This window comes from Prunus avium, chromosome 2, assembly GCF_965620075.1.
Source record: "Prunus avium chromosome 2, drPruAviu1.hap1.1, whole genome shotgun sequence".
In the NCBI taxonomy this organism is placed as follows: domain Eukaryota; kingdom Viridiplantae; phylum Streptophyta; class Magnoliopsida; order Rosales; family Rosaceae; genus Prunus; species Prunus avium.
Window position 1 is genome coordinate 42251243 of NC_142285.1, and position 20048 is coordinate 42271290.

The 20048-nt window shown below is 39.3% G+C and overlaps 5 protein-coding genes and 1 pseudogene across 7 annotated transcripts; 3 read left to right on the forward strand and 3 right to left on the reverse strand.

Annotated features, from left to right (window-relative positions):
* Nucleotides 1-4987: 4987 nt before the first annotated feature.
* On the forward strand, nucleotides 4988-6460 carry LOC110767588 (2-oxoglutarate (2OG) and Fe(II)-dependent oxygenase superfamily protein). 2 transcript variants are annotated; one of them, XM_088247722.1, is made up of 4 exons: nucleotides 4988-5169; nucleotides 5344-5585; nucleotides 5800-6013; nucleotides 6184-6460. In XM_088247722.1, the coding sequence occupies exons 1-4, from the start codon at nucleotides 5029-5031 to the stop codon at nucleotides 6304-6306; spliced, it is 720 nt and encodes a 239-aa protein (XP_088103848.1). In that variant the 5' UTR covers nucleotides 4988-5028; the 3' UTR covers nucleotides 6307-6460. The 2 variants fall into 2 exon arrangements, with proteins under 2 accessions (XP_088103848.1, XP_021826863.2); XM_021971171.2 differs by having other exon boundaries at nucleotides 4990-5169; nucleotides 5338-5585.
* A 22-nt stretch (nucleotides 6461-6482) lies between these two features.
* Nucleotides 6483-9415, reverse strand: LOC110767760 (subtilisin-like protease SBT4.3; annotated as a pseudogene).
* A 788-nt stretch (nucleotides 9416-10203) lies between these two features.
* On the reverse strand, nucleotides 10204-11520 carry LOC110767564 (Peroxidase superfamily protein). Its single transcript, XM_021971143.2, has 3 exons — nucleotides 11261-11520; nucleotides 10991-11179; nucleotides 10204-10897 (listed from the first exon to the last, which is right to left on the reverse strand). Exons 1-3 carry the CDS (start codon nucleotides 11480-11482, stop codon nucleotides 10334-10336), a joined length of 975 nt encoding a protein of 324 aa, XP_021826835.2. The 5' UTR covers nucleotides 11483-11520; the 3' UTR covers nucleotides 10204-10333.
* Nucleotides 11521-12699: 1179 nt separating this feature from the next.
* On the forward strand, nucleotides 12700-14436 carry LOC110767705 (TCP family transcription factor). 2 transcript variants are annotated; one of them, XM_088248238.1, is made up of 2 exons: nucleotides 12700-12801; nucleotides 13110-14436. In XM_088248238.1, exon 2 carries the CDS (start codon nucleotides 13137-13139, stop codon nucleotides 14280-14282), a length of 1146 nt encoding a protein of 381 aa, XP_088104364.1. In that variant the 5' UTR covers nucleotides 12700-12801; nucleotides 13110-13136; the 3' UTR covers nucleotides 14283-14436. The 2 variants fall into 2 exon arrangements, with proteins under 2 accessions (XP_088104364.1, XP_088104365.1); XM_088248239.1 differs by having other exon boundaries at nucleotides 12715-12801; nucleotides 13124-14436.
* A 128-nt stretch (nucleotides 14437-14564) lies between these two features.
* On the forward strand, nucleotides 14565-17377 carry LOC110767703 (Pentatricopeptide repeat (PPR-like) superfamily protein). Its single transcript, XM_021971326.2, has one exon. The coding sequence runs from the start codon at nucleotides 15546-15548 to the stop codon at nucleotides 17343-17345; it is 1800 nt and encodes a 599-aa protein (XP_021827018.2). The 5' UTR covers nucleotides 14565-15545; the 3' UTR covers nucleotides 17346-17377.
* A 411-nt stretch (nucleotides 17378-17788) lies between these two features.
* On the reverse strand, nucleotides 17789-20048 carry LOC110767701 (Pyridoxal phosphate (PLP)-dependent transferases superfamily protein). The gene has a single exon (XM_021971323.2). The coding sequence runs from the start codon at nucleotides 19890-19892 to the stop codon at nucleotides 17973-17975; it is 1920 nt and encodes a 639-aa protein (XP_021827015.2). The 5' UTR covers nucleotides 19893-20048; the 3' UTR covers nucleotides 17789-17972.

Here is a 20048-nt window from a genome sequence, read left to right on the forward strand (position 1 = left end):
CAAATCTCTTGCCTGAAAAAAGAAAACAGAATACTCACTATAGTTAATATCTTAACTTTATCATAAGTTTCTTCACAGTGGATTAGCTCTTTTTATTAGGGTGTTGTTAAACAAACCTTAAAATTAATTGAGTACATTTTATAATTTAAGTATATCTTAATATTTAAATCAAAATATAAAATTAATTAGGTACACCCTATTTAACTACCAAAAATACCCCTTGTGCAAATTTACCACCCAACAAAAAAATATTTAACTATTTGCCACCTAAATTTCAGTTTTGGTGCTAATCTACCACCTCTGTCAATTTCCGTTAGATTTTCTATTAAAGGTGGGTCTATTTAATTTTTTTAATTCATCTAAAAATTTAAATTAGGACAAACTACCGTAAACCCCCTAATCTATAAGGTCATTTACGATTCCATAACCGATTTTGGAGACATTTACGAGTACAAACTCAACGTCGCGGAAAACCTACAATTTGCCCCCTCTGTCAGTCAGACTGTTAGTGAATCTGTTAAATGCTGACGTGTCAAAAGTAAGACCCATTTTTTTTATGACGTGGACTCAAGAACCTAGCCCCGCCCCGGTCGCAACCCCAGCCACCCCACAATCCACGAACCAAGCCTCACTAGCCGTCTTTGTGCCAATTACATAATCAATCACCTCATCAGAGAGAGTCGCAAGGAGCAAACCTAGTAACGCCTTATTAGTTTTGAGCCACTCCTGATAAGCTACAGTAATTTGAGAAGAAACACCCCCTGCAGTAAGAAGTGCAAATTTGGGATGAGGAACAATGGAGCCATCAAAATACCCAAATAAATCGAATCCTTGCAGAACTAATTCAATCTGAAATCTCCATTTCATGAAATTAGCATTAATTAACCGAACAGTAATCAAGCCGATAAGACCCTCAATTTTGATTGCAGAGGAAGACGCCATTGTTGAGTTTAGAAGAAGGGCAGAAAAAAAAAAATTGGGGTTTTCAGACAGAAAATGAGTCAAAATAATTGCCTAAATCCATCCCTGGAAGAGCCAATAATCTGGAACATTCGTACGAATTCATCCCAAGTACGTCCCATTCAATCTGGAACTCTCATACGTTTTTCTATCAACTTCTTTTATGATATGAATGATGTGTATATCTCATCTAAATCTGGAAATTAGAATTACCTATGCACTGAGCCAACACGTTTGTGGCTCATGACTCATCTTCTCAAGAAAACAAATTATACATATAGGGCTGGGATCTTGAGTTACGATGATGATGGCTGGAGATGGAGGTGAGGTTATGGCTGGGATGGTTCTGGGTTCTGAGAGAAAGTTCTCGGTTCGTTGCAGGCTGGGAAGAGAGAGAGAGAGAGAGATATTTTTTAAAATAATTTAAACAGAAAATAATTTTTTATTAATTTTTTGTGCACGTGGAAGTCCACATCATCAAAAAATGGACCCCACATTCACCACGTAGGTAGATAACAGATTTCCTGACGATCTCGCTAACGGAGGGGGCAATTTATAAGTTTTCCGCAACGTTGTATATGTACTTGTAAATGTCCCCAAAATCGGGTATGAAATTGTAAATGACCCTATAGGTTGGGGGGTTTTACTGTAGTTTGTCCTTTAAATTAATAAACAAATTCCTAAAATAATTTTTAAAAATTAGAAAATTAGAAAAACAAGGATAGCTTGTTCGCAATCTCCCCCTTTACCCATGGCAGCCCCTGCCTCCTTCCCCACCCTTGTACTCTTCGTCTATGGCCTAATCCCACAACTTTGCTTGCCATTTTCCATTACAAACATTCCTACAAGTGCATAACATAATTTAGTCAAGAGCAAAGCGGAGATATTTAGTTTTTGGAAAGTACAAAACTCCTAAACTCCATAAACTTCAGAAGAAAAGAGGAACGACGATGGTGCTTTCAGGAGGGAATGAGAGAGGAAGACGTAGGGGTAGAGAGAGGCAAAGAGAGATGGAGTGGGTGAGGGGAACGGGAATTGTGGTGGTGATGGAGAAGGAAGGGGCTGCCGTGGGTGGAGGGGGGAGATTAGCCCATTTAACAAGCCCACATAATTTTATTTTAGGATTTTTTTAGTATTATTAAAAAATTTCGCTTACGTTTAATTATGGTTGAATATGATGAGTATGGTGTACTTATTAAAATTACATTTGTTTCACAATTCAATATATTCTTTTTGGTCATTTTATATATGGGTAAATTAGTAATTCACTAAATAGTTTGGTAGTAGGGCGTACTCAATTAATTTTAGGGTTTGTTTAACAGCACCCTTTTATTATGTACTAGCCTTTTCACGCGTGAGAACAAATCTTATTCATTTTACTTTTCTATTGCTTTTTGATAATAATAATAATAAAAAATTTATATTTTACTAGACTATTGTGTTACATATTTGTCTTTTGAAAATGAAGTTGTTACGTTTGAAATTTTTTTGTAAGTGAGGAAATCTTGCCGTTTTGATATAGAACAAAATGTGTATCATTAAGTTCCAAACCTTTTGAATGTTTGATGATCAATTCCTAAATCCTAATATTGATTTTTTTTTTTTAACACACAAAAACCTAACCGCTAATAGAGAGAAAGCTTCACATCCGAGGGGTTTTTCTCTAGATCTCATCGGATCTTTGATGTTCTTCGGCTTTTGGTGAACCTATGTTGATATCCTCTTATTTTGGCATATCTATTGTCTCAAATCTTGGTTGGCTTTGGTTATATCTCATCTTGCAAGGTTGCTCTTGAGGTGTTGCAACTTGCTTATGGTAGATTCACTGTTAATTGGTGCGGTGAGGCCCTGGAGTAACTAGGTGGCGATCTTTATGTCATGTCCTGAATGACGATTAGTGGCGGTTGGTTTTTCTTTTGCCGGCTTAGCTTTTTTATTTTGGTTTAGTTTGTTCAATAAATTCTAAAAACTCTATGAGTTTTTTGGATTTTTCTCTCATGATTTCAGAAACTTAGTTTAGTTTGCTGGGTGTTTTTAGTCTCTTTAGAGTCATGCCAATTGGCGGCTATTTTTGTCATTGATGTCATTAGACTAGATTTGGGGAAATTATGGTGGTTGAAAGGGATTATAGAAAAGTTATTTTCGAGAGTGATTCTTTCAAGTTGTTTAAGCTTTTCGGTTGGCTCATGTCGCTAGAGAAGTTTTTCCCACATATGTCATATGGTTATTGGGATATAGGTTTTGATGATTAAAAGAAAGGCTTATTTATTGATAAACTCCCTGAAAGTGTATTTGAGTCTCACTTTGCCTCCTGAAACTCATTTTATCACACTTTATCCCATTTTCCCTACATTCTTGTCTCACTTTACCCCATTTTTTATAAAATATTAATTAAAAATTAAAAATTCAATTTTAAAACTTAAAATCCATACAATCCAATGTCCTAGAATATTATTTTTTTCATTCCTAACGAAGATATTTAGTGGAGGTGAGCCCTTAGTTTTTGTCTTTTGTCGGGCTGCTGATCAGCTTCATTCTATGAATATTTTGGCATTGCATTAGCCATTTTTACTTTTCTACATCGGCAATGTGATTCAAGCTTCCACTTAATTGCGAAAAAGCAAACGTAGGACAGGCTAAGATGAACTTCAGCGCAATTAGTTTTAGTCTTATTTTTTGATATACTTTCTGAAAGCGATTTGAGTCTCATTTTGCCCTCTAAAATTCATTATTATCTCACTTTATCCCATTTTTCATAAATTTTCAATTTTCAATTTTCAATTTTAAAACTTAAAATTCATAAAAATATTGTAAATAATTAATTTTTAATTAATATTTTATGAAAAATGGGGTAAAGCGAAACAACAATGTAGGAAAAATGAGGTAAAGTGAGACAAAATGAGTTTCAGGAGACAAAGTGAGACTCAAATACACTTTCAGGGGTATATCAAAAAATAAGCCTAAAAGAAAAAGGATATAGGAAGATTTCCTAGCTATCTCAGTGGAACACTAGGCTGTGATATGGGATTTGATGATTGTGGTGCTGGTGGTTGATCGATGCTAGGTTTCAATCAAGTCGCTTCAATTTATGGCATCTGAAATGCGCAAGTAATCATTGTTTTTATTTTTATTTTATAAATTTTTTTATTATATAAAATAAAATCCTTCTAATTATATTTGCTACCGGCAATGCAATATTTTACGGATTAATATTTACTTAGCTGGGCTGAAATATACTAACCTTGAAAATTAACTCATTTTGGCAAAAATTAAAAAATAACTCCTAACCAACATGAGTTGGTCCAAGTGGAAGGGGCTTGGATCCTTTAAACAAGAGATCCTGGGTTCGATCCCAGGCGCTTGCGAATAGAGCAGACTTTGTTGGGAGAGGTCCCCGCTTTGCGCCCGACAGTACCTCGAGGGTTAGTCCCGCGCGAGGGATACCTTGGTTTTCACCACAAAAAAAAAAAAAAAAACTCCTAGGGGTTTCTATGCTGTTTTATATTCTTCCGTAGTTGGTAAGGATCGTTCTCCCCTTGCTGTCCAAATTTAAGTTCGAGTCCTGTTGTAAACAATCCCTCTTTATGGGTAATTGGTAAAAACTCAAAAAAGGGCTAAGAACCCCCTCTATAAGTCCTCAAAGAGGCCTTATTTAGTATGCCCTGACCTGTAATGGTGTAGCCTCCCCTCCCATTTTCCCCTTAAACTTTTCTTCATTAAAAAAAAAAAGTTTTATATTCTTCCAAAAAAATGTTTTATATTTAGTAAATCACTTAGATAAACATGAACAAAATCAAAGCGAAGGAATCAGTTCCGTTGCATGGTGATGGTGGCGTGCTTATTTTTGTTCTTATTTTTTTCACTTCGGCTCGACAATGCATATATGCATGGTGGTGTAAAAAGAATAGCAATGGACCAAATGGTTCAATGGACGGTAAAAGTAAGCTGCAGGCTCAGCCCAATTACGCCAAAGCCTTGACAAGCCACAACTCGAGAAAATGGGCCTGGACAAACTCATAAAACAGAGTAGGCGAGAAAAAAAAGAAGGGCGAGCCATACTCGTATCGTATGGCAGAAACACGAACAAACAAGAGGAAAATGGGAGACAGAAGAGAAGCTGATTCCAGCAAAACAGCGTCAAAGTGGCCAACCATCAAAACAAAATCAAATCTTCAGATAACTTGTCTTAAAGATACTCATCTCTTTACTGTAAGAACTGCAAAAAGATTGCATCTCTTTTGAAATTCAGTTTTTCTTCTGGTATTTTGGCATATGGGTTCTTCTTAGATGGATACATTTTCTCTAACCATTGAACATTTACGCGTCTGCAAGATATTAATTGAGTCATGGTTGTTAATAGTTAGGCAATGTATTCAGGTGCAGAATTTCCTCACATCTGCTGAATCAAAGGCTTTCGTTAAAGCTGCAGAATCTGTTGGGTTTGTTCACCAAGGGAGTCTTGGCCCAACAAAAGGCGAAGCTTATAGAGACAATGATAGAATCTCTGTGAATGATCCTGTTCTTGCAGGCACAATTTGGGAGTCTGGTCTTGACAAATTATTTTTTGATATCAAAATTCGAGGGAAGGCTGCTGTTGGCTTAAACCCAAATATCAGATTCTATAGGTTGGTAATCTCATTCTGTGAACACGATCGAACCAATTCAAAAGCTATTTGTAACTTTGAGCTGGTCCATTATCTGATTTCATTCATTAAGGGACGTGGATTTTACTTGTTCTTTGAGAAATTCTTCTCTGATTACAAACAAAAATAGAAAGGTTGAATTTTGTTGGCTTGTGCACCTTGAAACTTAATTATTTTGGTTGCCATGTGTTTTCAGGTACAAGGTTGGGCAGCGCTTTGGAAGGCATATTGATGAAAGTAATGATCTTGGAGACGGAAAACGCACCCATTATACTTTGTTAATATACTTGAGTGGCGGTTTCAAACCAAAAGCTACAAATGATAAGAGCAGTCCTAAGGGTTCTTCCTCAGAGCCTCTGGTTGGAGGAGAAACTGTCTTCTACGGTTCGAGGAATACTGTTGTGGCAGAGGTGGGTTCTGTTTTTGTTCATACCATATTGCTTTTATTCTCTATTATTCCCTTTCATTTTTATCTTCAACTTTTTCAAGAATTAAAATCTTCTCTCTTTCTTGAATTAGTTTTATCGTAGCATTTTATGGAATATGCAGCGCCCGTTAATCCTACTTAAAAATTCTGTAGGTGCCTCCCACTGAAGGAATGGCTCTTCTACACATACATGGAGACAAATGTTTGTTGCATGAAGCTCGAAACGTTACTAAGGGTATCAAGTATGTTTTTCGTTCCGATGTAGTATTTGCTTGATGTGCTAAGTGCTTGATCGTTATCTGATATAAGCATGTAAAAGCTGAAAGCCTTCTTAAGGTTTCTCCATAACTGAAAAATGTAGTAGCAGAAATGTGTATTCTCTTCACGAACACTGCTTCATTTTTTATCTGGAATTTCTTTGTTCTTAAGATATTACATGCTTCCAAAGAAATTCACTTGGAATACCTACCAAGAAGCAAAAAGAAATAGAAAAAAAAATGTAAAAGATAGTATATATCTATCGGAATACCTTTTGTCTTCTGGCTGATAAACCAGAAAGAGAAATAAATGTAAGTACATTCTTCACTATAGAAGAAAATGTTATTTCTGTTTTCTTACTACATTAAGAGATGATAGAACCAGAGTACCAGATCCTCCGCACCTTGTCTGGGCAATATAGGCTTATTTTTCTTTTCTTTGACAATTCTTATTTTAGTGAGTTAGGAAAGAACTTTTCTCGCCTGGTGATATATGTGTCTGATGGGTGGATAATCTCTGTGTGCGATGTACCGGATTGGTAAGGAATACAGATGGAAGCACATTGTAAATTACCAATGGGATTTCACCACATGTTTTCCATTTTTCCGTGTGATAGAACCCGATATGATTGGAACCTGAGTTATGTGTGGTCCATTGACATTTCTTCTCTCCAACATCAGTGAATGAAAGTACAGATGGTTCCACATTAACCTTTATAGAATCAGGCATGACAATGCTGACATTGTAGGTTGAGTCCGGTTTACCAACATTTGTAACAGTCCTATGGAAATTGCCCTTGATCTCATGGCCATCTTCTACAGCTAGAGAGAAGGAGGGGTAGTTGAGGTCCATGCCCTAGCAGGTTTGATGCCCCTGCAAACACTTTTGTCACCTGTAATTTTTCTTACCGTGGTGGTGTTGTAGCTTTGTTTGCAAAAAAGTCAACATAATCTTTCTCAGATGCATCAAAAACTAGCCCAGGATCAACTGCCTTGGTTGGGTTGAGGAGACCCGACCCGTAAGCAAATTCTCTTTCATTTTCGTGCTTTTTTGGGTCCACAACGTATGCTGTATTGGAAAAACATTAAGGTGTGTAAAGAATTTAGGAAATCAAAGAGTAGATTGTTTGACATACCTGTGGTCATAAGTGCAGATTTAATTGCTGTAGGAGACCAGCGTGGGTGAGCAGCAGCTGGTTACATGTGGGCAAGACATTGAGGTTCTACATAGTATTTGACACTCCTTGTGTCCTCACTGTAAACTGAAGCTCTTCCAACCGGTGACCAAGCCGCAAGGATATTTACCCGGAGCAATCAGATCAGGCTATTAATTTGATTCCAGGGATCAAATTGTGAGAGTAGATATAAATTGAAAGTAGTTTATAGGGCAAAACAAAGCAATACTTTACCTTCAGAATATCAGGCACCATTAGGTTAGGTCCTCTGGATGAAAAAGAGGGTACATATGGTGCGTATAGATCCTTCCATGTTTCAATAACTAGAATAGTTGCCTTTGGATTCCTGAGGTTTTAGTGGTACAAAATAAGAACGAGTACCAAGTTATAAATGTTTATAAAACTTTCCATAGGTCGGTTTGTTGGTTATTTACTTGGAAGTCTTAATGTAGTCCGGTACTTTGGGAATTTCTTCTGGACTGATGAGTGTTGTTGCAATTCGAAACAAGAAGTCAGGATCGTCAACAGATTGAAAAGGCATTACAACTCCGACTCCATCTGTATGGAGAATGCCAGCATCGTTTGATCGGTAGTTACAGAGAACAATTTTCCCCTTTATTTTCTGTGAATCGAAATCTCCAGCATTGCAGTATTTTGATGTTTCGGAGTTTGCATTGACTGGATAGTTTGAAGCATCTCCTCCCCAAATCAAGGGAAACATGTCTCCTTTAAGATCAAAGTTATTGATAGCACTCCCCTTTGTATCGTCAAGAAATCAAGGGCTTGTTAGCTTGAGAAAAAAGTTTTAGAGATGAAAGTTTCTTGGACGACAAAAGTTATAGAGTAGGGTAGGTAAGAATTGCTCACCATGAAGGTTTTTCCATTTCCAAGAGCCAATTGAGTCACAAACTTCCTGTCAATAGTGCTAGCCCCCACAGTAAGTAGCCAAGGTGAGACATTACTGATAGAAGCACGAAGAGGTCCATAGTTCCCTGCAGCAGTTATGGTCAAAATCCCTTTCTTTAATGCATGAAAGGATCCAATTGCAACCGGGTCTGTGAAGGTGTAAGCTGCAGACATCCCAAAAGAAGCTGATATGATATCAACTCCATCAGCAATTGCATCATCAAAAGCAGCCAAGATATCTGCAATGCTACATCCCATTGCCCAGCAAACTTTGTACACAGCAATTCTTGCATTAGGAATTCCACTCGTTGCAATTCCTTGAGCCAAGCCAAAGACACTTGCGCCTGCCACTTCTCTACCTGCTGCAATGGAGGCTGTGTGAGTCCCATGTCCGACTGAGTCCCTCAGAGGTATGATGTCCGTAGTATCGTAAAAGTTTTGGCTATTATAGTATCGCACTCCGATGATTTTGCTGTCAAAATGTTGTACATTAGATTAGTTTCAAACATAAGGACAAATTAGTAAGAAGGCCAAACTGGAAAAAGGGTTTGTTTCTCACTTGTTGCATGTGAAAGTTTTATTATTGGGTGTTAAGAGTTTTGTTTGCTGTTGGTGATCATCACCTGAATCCATCATTCCAATGATTTCATCTCCCCCTTTTCTATGCTTGACATGGGACCGAGGTAATCCCAGGAAGTCCCATGATCTTCTTGTATGAAGCTGCAGCAGTCCGTTACTGAGGCAACGTCTTCCATCTCCTGTAAATGAATGTGATTTTATCAAAACTCAAATAATATTCACAAATAGTGACTCTTTTAATTGTTTATATTTACTTCACCTCCAAGTATTGTAGCTGCTTCATCTAAAAATTTAGCTACAAATCCATTAAAACTCCTGCTATTGCTGTATATCAGCGATTCCTTTGCAGCTAGAGTACTGCACGATGAAACAAGTACGTTATAAGTCTTAATATATATAAATTATAGATAAATAAATAAGTGGTAATTTTTTTTTAGCCACACACAATTACTTTAATTTTACGGCCATTATTAGGGCACTCTCTCTCTCTCTCTCTCTCTCTCTCTCTCTCTCTCTCTCTCTCATAATTTAAACCAATTGACTTAACCATTTAAACACTTCTGGTAATTCAAAGATCACTACATATATGACATATGATATATTCTCCTCTTTCAAATATACCAAAGGTTTTGTGTTTTATCGGTATTTCCCTCCAATTACTAAGGCCACTACTGTTTAAGCCCCATGTGATTTTTCTGGGCCGGGCCTTTGACGACCCAATCCATTTTATTATTATTGGAATTAAAAAACTAAAACTCACCTGGGGAACAAATAATATTGCTCTGTATCTTCTACTCTAATCATGCTGAGATCGTATTCGTACGTATAATTATTTTAATCGATTGGTATACATAAATGTGTACGAACTATGTGAATTAAAGTGATCGTGCTCAGTGTTCGACCAAACAACAAGAAAAATAAAAAACTGTGATCGCTCAGGGGAACCTACCTACCTATTTATTTTTTATTATCATTAATTTTGCCTTTCATGAAAGGAAACACTTACAAAGTGAATTCGTGATTATTTCTTTAATAACAAAATTTGATACTTCAAAAAAAAAAAAAAAACATTGGCCTTTTAAAATGTGAAAACTTTGGATCTATGCATTAACAAATAGCTAATCAAACTTGATGGAAACTTAATTAATTAAAAATTAAAAGATCACAATTTAGAGTAGTTTAGACTGCAGATTATATAAGTTAAATAAATAACATTCTTGAAGAGAGTTTCGTGTCACTAACCATTGTTGGGTTACTAAGCATTTTCCTTTTATTTTATTTTTAAAACAAGAAATCAAAGTTACATCATTGGTTATCAAATTGGGAACAATATAGTAAGAGAAAAATCTTTGGGTTATTACTCACTCTCTCTCTCTCTCTGTCTGATCAGTTCACCACTCGGCAATTCAGTCTCACTTCACCATCCTCAATCACGCCAACATTTCCAAGTTTCACCATAGAAGCTGCAAAGTCCTTAAAGAACAAACTTTGATCCTTAGCAAATGATTCAACAATCCATCTAGTCCTGTAATCACTAAACAGCGCTTGATCCGATCCAAACAAGCCCTTTCCTGCCACTAATTGCTTGTAATAATCATTATCAAAAGTTGAGGAGGTTGAGTCCAACAACTCTCCGGCAGTGCGATCCCTGTTTGGTTTTGGGCATTTCTTTCTTAGCTTTTGAGCAAATTCATCGTTCATGCTTGGATCAACATCATGCAATGAAGTAAAATTTCGAAGCCGGGATTCAAAAGAAGAACAATGTGAGAACCCAAGAGTGTGGCCGCCAGATAGGGCAACCAATTCTTTAACACCCAAGCCTCTCTTAGCAAAGCTTTGGATCAATTGGGATACGTTGAAAGTTGGAGCTGGTAAGTTGATGGTCTCGTTAGCTCTTGAAACCCTACCATCTTTCCTCCCTTTTAGCACATTCCAGTAAGGACCTCCGGACTATCAAGAAATAAATAATGTACATATTGTTCTTGTATACATAAACATTTGTCAGGCAACATAAATTTAGTAACATAAACGTATGGGACGTACCATGGTAACTACGTCTCTTGCGGCAATGCCAATGATATCAGCACAAGAAACAGTGCGTGGACATGCCATTTCTAGCTTAGCTTTGGCATCGTCGATCACGTAGAATGATCGGACTGAGATATTGGGAGGACCATCTTTTTCTGCTTGGTTCCCTGGGGTTGAGTCTAGCAGCAACGATGCATCACATCCCTAAGTAACCAATAAGCAAACACAAGCTAATTATACACCTAACTCTACATTAATATTAATATGGAGAGAGAGAGATTATACCCTTATGAAACAATCATGAAAGAACATCCTTAAGATACGAGCTGGGACTTTAGAGTCGTGCATGGAAGCGTTATATACCGTCTGTAATATGATTTTCTCAGCTTGTGGACACGTTTGATGATAATAGTTGGAATCGAGCGATGCTTTTGACTGTGAAGCCATAGTTAACAGAAGACAGATTAATGTGTGGAACAAGATTGTTTTTGGTGCATACATTGCCATTTTTATAGGACAAAGAGATACAAAATTCACAAAACCAAGAGATGTTAATTCGAATGTGCTGAGAAAATTCAATGGAACCAGTATATATAGTGATTTTAATAACAAGTATATACACATTTGAGGAATATTTTGTGTACATTACATATTGATCGTACTTTCAAGTTACTCAATGGAGGAACAACCTCAATCTGTATGTACTGCAAAATTGACCTAGAGCTTTTGGCCTGTGATCCACCTAATTATTAGGGCTACCTAAGCTATTTTTCTAGTAGGATCAACGTCTAGTTGATTGATTCAAATTGAAGTATTCCAATTTATAAATATAAAGAGAAGAAAGAAGCAAAACTCACATTGTTACACCATTAATGTTAAAGTGACTGTTGGCTTATATCTATCAAGTTTGGTTATGCTTATGCGTGGGGTTGGTGAGAGAGAGTACAACATTTTGCTACTGCAAATTACATTATATACTAAACTATTCTTTTTTTCTCTTTTTTCTTTCCTGTTGGGAATTGGGAAGGTTCTTATTATTTTCTTGAGACTCACATAACTATATCCTAATTCAAATGCGAACAAGTTTAAAAAGAAAATAGGATATTGAAGAGGGTGAAGTTGGACTTGAGATTCATTTTTTCATGTCGAGGACTAGGAAAAAAAATTATGTGCATATATCATGACTTGTACAAACAAATACCCTTTTCTCAAGCAAATTTATTGTGTGTTAATTGCTACATTAAAAATCAGAATATTGAAAAGAAAATAAGGAAATGAAATTCTTGGAAAAGCATGAACTAGTATGTGACCAAATCTAATATCATTCAAAGATACGACAATTGCTCACAAACGTGCGTGTGAATGGTTGTCAATCGTTAATGTAAGTGGCTTCCACCACATCGGTTACTCTCTCTAAAGAATCTTATGCGTGGGATGTGTGGGGCCCACAAGTGGATAAGGATGACTTTTGAGGGTTCTTGATGATGATTAGGTGGCATGACATGATTAGTAATACTCATCATCAAATGGACCGCGTTGCAGGCGATCACCTCTATGTAAGGCCCAATCCGGAGGTTCTGAACCCACAAAATCACACCGAGAGATCAAATCACCAGGTTTTTAAAAAACGTACCTTCTTAAACAAAACAGGGAACCATCACGTGTCACCATCTCCATGGCCCAGGATGTGTGTGAAGAGTCTCGAACCGTTGATAGGACCCCCATCCGCTATAAATAAATAAATAAAGCGCTTGAGGGTCCCTCTTGGTGGTGGTAGGGCTCGCAAAGAGAAAAGAGGATAAGTGGGGCTCTTCTGATTCTCTAGGGTTTGTTTCTCTCTCTCCTTTCTCCTGTTCCTTGATTTCATAATTGTTTTACATTACCAACAATTTTTGTTTTTGTTTTTTTACTTTCTATTTGTTCAATTAGTCCCCTTAGTATGAACAGAGATTCCAAACCCAGTCAAAGTATCATGCCCTGTTCTTGCTCTGCTTCTGCAGCTAACCCAGATTTACTGATTTTAAATTCGTGAAATTTCCTCGTTCTTTTAGCTTGTTTTCGTGTGTTTTTTTCTGGGTTTTCTTCTGCTTTCCAAAAATTTCTGAGTGTCGCTGCGATTCTTGAAATCCAACAGATTTTTTCTCTCAGACTTTCGTTGAAGATGGAACCGAATCAAAGGCAGAGCCTTGAAGAAAGCAACGAGCTTGAACAGCACAGCAATAGCAGTAGCAACGACAACACCACCTCAGCATCCGACCCATCAGTGGCGGACCCTCCGGAGAAAATATTTTCGTTGACGGCGCCGACGATGAAAGAAGAGCTGACGGACACAGTGCAAGAACTGGACGAAGGATCTCTGCCTATGGGTCTTATTCAGGTGCCGGTTCCTACGTCGCCGGAGAAACAAGTGGTGGCGGCAAAGAGGTCGTCGAAGGACCGCCACACGAAGGTGGAGGGCCGGGGCCGGAGGATCCGAATGCCCGCCACGTGTGCAGCCAGGATTTTTCAACTGACCCGAGAACTTGGCCACAAGTCCGACGGCGAAACCATAAGGTGGCTGCTCGAGCACGCCGAGCCTGCTATTATGCAAGCCACGGGCACGGGCACAGTCCCAGCCATCGCCGTCTCCGTCGGTGGCACTCTAAAGATACCCACAACTTCACCGGCGAGACCCAACGGTGAGATTACTGAAATACCCAGAAAGCGACGGAAGAGAGGGTCGAACAGTGAGTTCGTTGATGTGCATGAACAGAGCTCTGTGTCTAGTGGGTTGGCCCCAATGAGCTATGGCGGCGGAGGCGGTGGCGGTGGGGCACATGGGTTGGTGCCCATGTGGCAAGTTGGGGCAACTGGTGCAGCTGGGCCTTTCTTCATGTTCCCAAACAACGGGGCTATGAACCCAAACCAGCCCCAGCTTTGGGCTGTTCCAGCTGCGGATGCTGCTACCCCGATTTTCAATTTCCAAGCAAGACCCATCTCCAATTTCTTGTCGGCTTTTCAACCAGGTGTTCACGTTGTTAGTGGGGATGTGCAGTTGCAGGCCTCTTCGGGTTCGATTTCGAGCGGTGCCACTTCGGGTTCGGGGGGGAGTTGTTCGTCTAGTTTGGGACCTAGTTTGGGCACAGCCTCAGGAACCAGAGCTAATAAGAACACCATTTCTACTGGTAGTGAGACTGGTGCTAGTGCTGCTGCTGCTGCTAGTGCCACAACAACTCAGATGTTGAGGGATTTTTCTTTGGAGATTTATGATAAGAGAGAGCTTCAGTTCATGGGTGCAAATTCACAAACACCATACTCTAAGCCTTAGATTGAGCTTTTTAGTCAACAAATTTCTAGTGTTAGTTTAGGGTTAGGGGTGTTTTTAGCGTTTTAGGCCTTTTTGTAATGCACAAAAAAAACTCATCCTGTTTGGTTTTGTTTAATCTGGGTTTTACCAATGCAAGGCCCCTTTTCTTTGCTTCTGTTTTGCTAGCAAGCAAGTAGCATTACTATTCAATTTTTGATTTAAACTTTAAACTTTAATCTTTCGCAATTGGAAATAATCTTTTGCAAACTCCTGGTCACGTGAAGTTGTGTTGCACGTGTGAGGTGAGACCCGTTTCGGGCTGTAGGGCAAAAAGGAAGCGAAGAAGTCCGCTTGAGGTTGGGTTGCGCACGTGCAGGGTGGTGCTCTGGTGGGTTCCACAATAGTAGCGAAAGTTTTGGTGGGGCGTGGTGGGCCAAGCCGAGTGGCTCAGTGTGGGCCATGAAGTGCGGTCATCTCCATGCGATGAAGGCACGTGTCCTTTGGTATGCGGGTCCGGCTGGTTCTATTTTTACGCTGACCCCTCGTGGTGGTCCCCGCCCATCCTTTTAGGTCATACTTTTTAGAATTCCAGGCTGGCCATCGTTACACGCGTCTCATGTGTAGCTGTTCTTGTGATTGTAATTTTATGGATGTCCTAGCCCAATTTATTAGACGTCTTAAAGGGCTCATAAACGTAATCCTGTCCAATCCTAACACAAGACAGCATGGACCGTACTATGTCAAGCCCAGAACATGTTTCTTTGTGGGTTTACAAATAAGACCAAAACGTGTGTGATGAAGCGGGTGTTCAGAAGCCCAAACAAAAATTAACGAAAAGAGCGACGTCGTTTGGATGACAATCCGATCCGAGGATGTTCGATGTTGCTCGTGCTCAAATTCGAAGCAATGGAAGGGTCTGATCACAATTCTGGCGTTTGGAACTCACTCGAAACTGGAAACTACAATTGAGTTGGATACTTCGGCAAAGTTTATGTTCCTCTGCAAATGCTCAGTTCACCTCTCTCTCTCTCTCTCTCTTTTTTCTTTTTTCTTTCCAGTTTTGAAGTCTCTCTCAAGTCGAAACTACAATTGAGTTGGATGCATCAATGAATGCTCTCTCTTTATGAGCACGCTTGTGGTTAACAATGGAATTTTCTATGTTATGCCTTTCAATTTGGGTCACAATAGTAAAGAAAGAGGTTATCGTTTCCTTTATATGGATGGGAGCTTTGGTAATGGGGAATTCAGAGTGCTGTTTCTCGAAATGGACATTGTGTAGCTGATATGATGAGTAGTACTATGCATTCTCTTAAATGGGTTCTCTTGGATTTGATTGATAGGTGCAGCGGCTTGAGATGTTTCAAGCAAATCCATGCACAAATAGTAACTTCTGGCCTAGCTTGCAATGACTTGGTTGCTAACAATGTTGTTGGTTTTCTCGGAAAAAATGTTAATTCTGTTGATTACGCTTGTGACTTTTTGAAACAAGTTGATTGGCGCGTCAGCTCTTTTCCATTTAACACGCTGATCTCTGGCTATGCCAATGGTGACAAGCCAAGGGCGGCGGTTTTGTTCTATAGAAGGATAGTGAGAGATGGGTTTATGCCTGACATGTACACTGTTCCAGCGGTTTTGAAATCCTGTGTTAAGTTTTTGGGAAAGGGAGAGGGAAGACAGGTTCATGGGGTGGTTGTTAAGATGGGTTTTCAGTGTGATGTCTATGCTCAGAACTCGCTTGTGCATTTCTATAGCGTTTGTGGTGATTGTGGTGATTGTGGTGGTGCCATCCGAGTGTTTGATGAGATGCCTGTGAAAGATGTGGTCTCTTGGACTGGTCTGATATCTGGCTATGTTAAAGCAGGATTGTTTGACGAGGCTATATCTTTGTTTTTCAGGATGGATGTGAAGCCGAATGTGGCAACTTTTGTTAGTGTACTTGTGGCTTGTGGGCGAATGGGATATTTGAGGGTGGGGAAGCGGATTCACGGATTAATCTTCAAGCGTTCATTGGGTACAAATTTGGTGGTAGGCAATGCTATTGTGGATATGTATGTTAAGTGTGAGAGTTTATGTGATGCAAAGAAAATATTTGATGAGCTCCCTGAAAGGGACATTGTATCTTGGACTAGCATGATAAGTGGATTGGTACAATGTAAACGTCCAAGGGAGTCACTGGAATTGTTCTGCAACATGCAAAGCTTAGGCATCGAGCCTGATAAAATTATACTTGCTAGTGTGCTTTCAGCGTGTGCCAGTCTTGGGGCTCTTGATTATGGTAGATGGGTCCACGAGTATATCGATCGTAGAGGAATCAAATGGGATATCCATATTGGAACATCTCTGATTGATATGTATGCGAAATGTGGTTGTATAAAGATGGCATTGCAGACTTTCAATGAATTGCCTTGTGGGAATGTCTCTACATGGAATGCGTTACTGGGTGGTTTAGCAATGCATGGAAATGGGCATGAGGCACTCCAAAATTTTGAAGACATGACTAAGTCTGGCACCAGGCCAAATGCAGTGACATTTCTAGCTATTTTGACAGCTTGCTGCCATTCTGGTTTGGTTGATGAAGGCCGTGGGTACTTTTATCAGATGATAAAACAACCTTACAATCTTTCTCCAAGGTTAGAACACTATGGATGCATGGTTGATCTGCTATGTAGGGCTGGACTCGTGGATGAAGCTCGGGAATTGATAAACACTATGCCCATGCAACCTGATGTGCTGATATGGGGAGCTCTTCTAAGTGCTTACAAGGCCAAAGGTGATGTTGATCTCTCTCAAGAAATACTAGACCGTCTCCTGCAACTCAAGTTGCAAGATAGTGGGGTTTATGTGCTCCTATCAAACGTATATGCCACTAATGAAAGATGGGCTGATGTAACAAGGGTAAGGAGGTTGATGAAGAAGAAAGGTATACAAAAGTTCCCCGGGTCTAGTGTTATAGAGGTGGATGGTAAGGCGCATGAATTTTTAGTTGGGGATACTAGCCACCCTCAACATGAGGATATCCATGTACTATTGAACATCCTTGCTAATCAAGTCTATCTTGAAGGGATATTCCCCATCCATTCCTGATAAGATAAGTATATACCTTCATGTTTTTCTCAGTTGAGGCCATTTCATACTTTTTGGCATATTACTCTTTAAATCAGGACAAGTAACACTCATGACATTATTAGTATCCTAATTTAAAGACCCATGCATCAATTTTACAAGAAGTAGATTTGGGCAATAATAGCTGCTTCAAATTTTGTGCTACTATTTTTATGTTATTAATTCTGATATTTTGGTGAGTGGGGATTCGATGGTTCCAACTTAGAATATTCTCTTTAGAGGAAAGGTGTCTATCTGGGCTTTTGATCTCACCACCGATTGAACCTCCTCCTCTTGTTACTTAGATTTCCCCTCTATCTGAGCCTATGAAGATAATTTAATTCATTCCAACTCATAGCTGTAATAGACTTAAATTTGTTGAAGGGTAAGATTTAGGTAACCAAATATAAGATTGCATAACAAGCTAATGAAATCTTTTGAAAGGTTCTGAAACTCTTATCTCTGAAAGAATGAATGAAACTGTACTACATTTTTGTTTTCCTCTTACAGTTTAAATTCCATATGTACAGAATCTTGTCTGCGAGGATGTTTGATTTTCTATACTTGGGGATCAATTAGATAATAAACAAATATATAAATATATGTTACTTAAACTTCAATGGTTTTCTGATTAAGAGCTGTATATCTCCATCTCTCCTTCTCCACAAAGTCTGCATCCAGGAACTGTGCAACAAAAGCCCAAAGCCTGTATGTGTCTTCAAAACTGGCTAGGAATCCAAGTGCAGCTGTAACCACAGATATTCCTAGATCAGATTTGGCCTTCAACTTGTTTGCATCCATTCCTTTCACTCCACCTTCTCTTCTCTCTAGGATTCTCCCTTTCTCTTCTGCATACTTATCCGAGAACCAGATATGATGTAAGAATCCATAGCTAAGAGAAATATTGTTTCTATCAGCTAGTTTCTGTACAAGAACAGGCTCAACCTTTTCTCCTTTCCAATCAAATACGTTGAATGCCAGAGCTGGTCCCCTGTCAAATTTGATCTTTGGCCCATATATTTTGACCAAAGGAAATCCCTCTGTGTTAGGATGTTTAAGCTTTCTCAGTGAGCTCACCAGCCAATTGATGAGGTACCTTGCCCTGTTAGTGATCATCATTAGCCCCAGTGAATCCACTTGATCCAAGCCCCTGCATACAACCTCTAGGCTGTCCCCATTTCTGCTGCTTCTGGAATTTTTATCCTTTATTAAATTGGCTTGTGTCTCTGATTCCCATATCTCTGAAGTTTCTAGTCCTGTCCGGTTTGCACCTTCTTCTGTACTCTCATAGCCTTCTCGTTCCAATCTTCTTGTCTGTGTTGTGTGATTGGATATCAGACCAGAGAAAGAACTTGCTGTGCCCAATGCATCTAGTTGCAAGCCAAGTCTAGATATCTGTTCAAGCTCTGTGTCGGTACCAGAAGAATCCCCTGCTATCTGAAGCAATTTCTTTGCTGGGACAAGATTTACAATTCCTGTACTTGTAGAAGATTCTAGAGATGAAATAGCAGATTTCTTGACAAAGAGACATGCAAAGCCAGATGGGTTTTCCCCGTAAATCTTGTAGAAAGAAGAAATGAGGAAATCTGGTTGAAAGAGAGAGAGGCCAAAGCTATCCATATCCTTTGGCCCCAATGCACAAGCATCAACTAAGACATGCCACCCATTTTCCTGAGCCATGGTCATCCATACATAAGGATATCTGGAACCAGTTATCCTAGAATGCACTGGAAAGACAAAAAGACCCCTTTTCTTTTTCTTCTTCCTCTTACTCACAACCATCTTCCTCAACTTCGCCGACTGAATCCTCAGCCTCGGCCACGAAAACTCTGCTGACATGACTTTGGCTCCTCTCTTTTCTGAGTTAATAATCATTCCTTCCACTGCCTCACTCTCGTAGTCATAAACTGTCAGAAGCTTTCTACTAGTCTTGTACGGGTAAGATTCTGCCACAAGTTTAAAAGCTGATGTTCTGTTGGCGGTGAAAACCATGCTGTAATCATTTGCAGAAATATTAAGAAAATCCATGATTCTATTTCTCATTGCAGATTCCAGTGCTGATTCTTGGCCGCCATGAAGTAGCTGTGTCTTCAGATTCCCCGTCTTGTAGGATATACTAAAGAAGGGGAAATCTGAATTCAGTTGGGAAGAAGATTCCTGTTTGTGCAGCTGGGAAGAGGAGAAGAGGCCGATGCCAATATAATCAAGGCAGGTGTGGTTTGACTGTGAGAGATGGTAGTATTCTTGAGCTCTTATTTGGTCCACTTGGGCAGTCTCCTGGTATCGAGGATAAACTTTGGTGAAGTCAGAGAAAGACTCTTGCAATGACGGGAGAGACTCATGGTTGGTGAACTGGATGTTTGGGAAGATGGATGATGAAGTCGTGGCTGCAAAGTCACGGCGGCAAGCTGCAGAAGTGCTTCTGGACTTGGGCATGGCATCGTGATGCGCCGACAACTTAAACAAGGGGGCGGAGCAGCAGCTGCTAAGGCAGACTTCTGAGACCTCTTTCAAACAAGGTGACTGCATCTCTCTGTTTTCTGTGGTATTTTTGTGGTTTTGGTTTAATCATGAAGCAATGATTTATATTTATAACGACTGTTCTTCTTGTTAGAAACAAAGAAACTGCAGAAGTTTTACTTTGTCTTACATGTATGTTTTGGGCCGGGTTGGTTTATAGACATG